This window comes from Arachis ipaensis, chromosome B10 (genome assembly GCF_000816755.2).
Source record: "Arachis ipaensis cultivar K30076 chromosome B10, Araip1.1, whole genome shotgun sequence".
Classification (NCBI taxonomy): domain Eukaryota; kingdom Viridiplantae; phylum Streptophyta; class Magnoliopsida; order Fabales; family Fabaceae; genus Arachis; species Arachis ipaensis.
In genome coordinates this window covers 13195074-13196188 of record NC_029794.2, presented here as the reverse complement: position 1 = coordinate 13196188, position 1115 = coordinate 13195074, and the positions used below count along the sequence as shown (strand labels likewise).

At 36.1% G+C, this 1115-nt stretch overlaps 1 protein-coding gene across 1 annotated transcript in view; it reads left to right on the top strand.

Moving 5' to 3' along the window:
• Positions 1–1115, top strand: part of LOC107624237 (65-kDa microtubule-associated protein 8) — a 4730-nt gene that overhangs the window by 1275 nt on the left and 2340 nt on the right. The window contains exons 3-5 of the mRNA XM_016326720.2: positions 198–449; positions 553–765; positions 1108–1115. The exon at positions 1108–1115 is cut by the window's right edge and continues 139 nt beyond it. Coding sequence (XP_016182206.1) covers positions 198–449; positions 553–765; positions 1108–1115 — 473 coding nt within the window. The remainder of the gene's footprint in view (positions 1–197; positions 450–552; positions 766–1107) is intronic.

Sequence of the window (1115 nt, the reverse complement as noted above, 5' to 3'; positions counted from 1 at the left end):
GGTGTTTCAAAGATTGAGCATATATATAGTCTCTGATAGCATGTTATGTAGCAATTAAGTAGATACGCACAAATAGTTTTATGCCAGAGTGCATTGATTGTTAAATGTAACTAATGAGAAATGACAAATGTGTATGCTTCAACAAGACATGAACTATAACTGTAGACTCTTCATTGATGAGATTACTAACTGAACAGCCAGAAAAAAGGGCGGGAACACTAAAAGAGCAGCTAGATTCGATCACTCCAGCACTCCGAGAGATGCGTCTGAGGAAGGAAGAGAGGCTAAACCAGTTCCGAGCGGTGCAGGGGCAAATTCAAAAGATTTCTGCAGAAATTGCAGGTAATTCAGATAACGCAACATCAATCATTGTAGTAAACGAGAATGATCTTTCACTAAAAAGACTTGAGGAGTATCAGAACGAGTTGCAAAGGCTCTACAATGAGAAGGTACCTAGCACTAGCAGCAGTTATTTTCCTTCCCTGCCATTTAAGAAGTTAGTATTTTACAAACTAGACTTTTTCATCTTGCTTATTGCAATTACATTTGAAGAATGAAAGACTCCAGCAAGTGGAGAAATACATAGACGTAATATACAGCCTGTCCACAATCTTGGGAAAAGATTCCTCAGCGATCATCATGGAAGTTCACCCAAGCTTGAATGATTTGTGTGGAATAACAAAGAACATAAGTGACAAAATCCTGGATAAACTTGACACCACAGTAGAGTCCCTTTATGAAGAAAAGAAAACCCGACTTGACAAGGTGAAACTAATAGAACTGTTGCTGTATCTTTATTTTGGGCATATATGAAATATGTTAAATTTATCTCCATCCCAAGGAGTTATACCAGTCACTAATGAACTAAGAAAAGCCTTTAATCTCATCTTATAACAGTTACATAGTTATTTGAATTTATTTTGTAATTAGAAATGAGTGAAATGACTCTTGACTTGGGGTGGAAAATTATAAAACATTCAGTAAACATTGACTCTTAGTTGAGAAAATTTTGTATTTAGTCCAACCTGTTGAGATGCCAGCCAGTCTAAAACAAATATTATGTCTTAAAGCCTCAGGTATTGCATTTTTAACTTGAATGCTTTGCAGCTTCACCA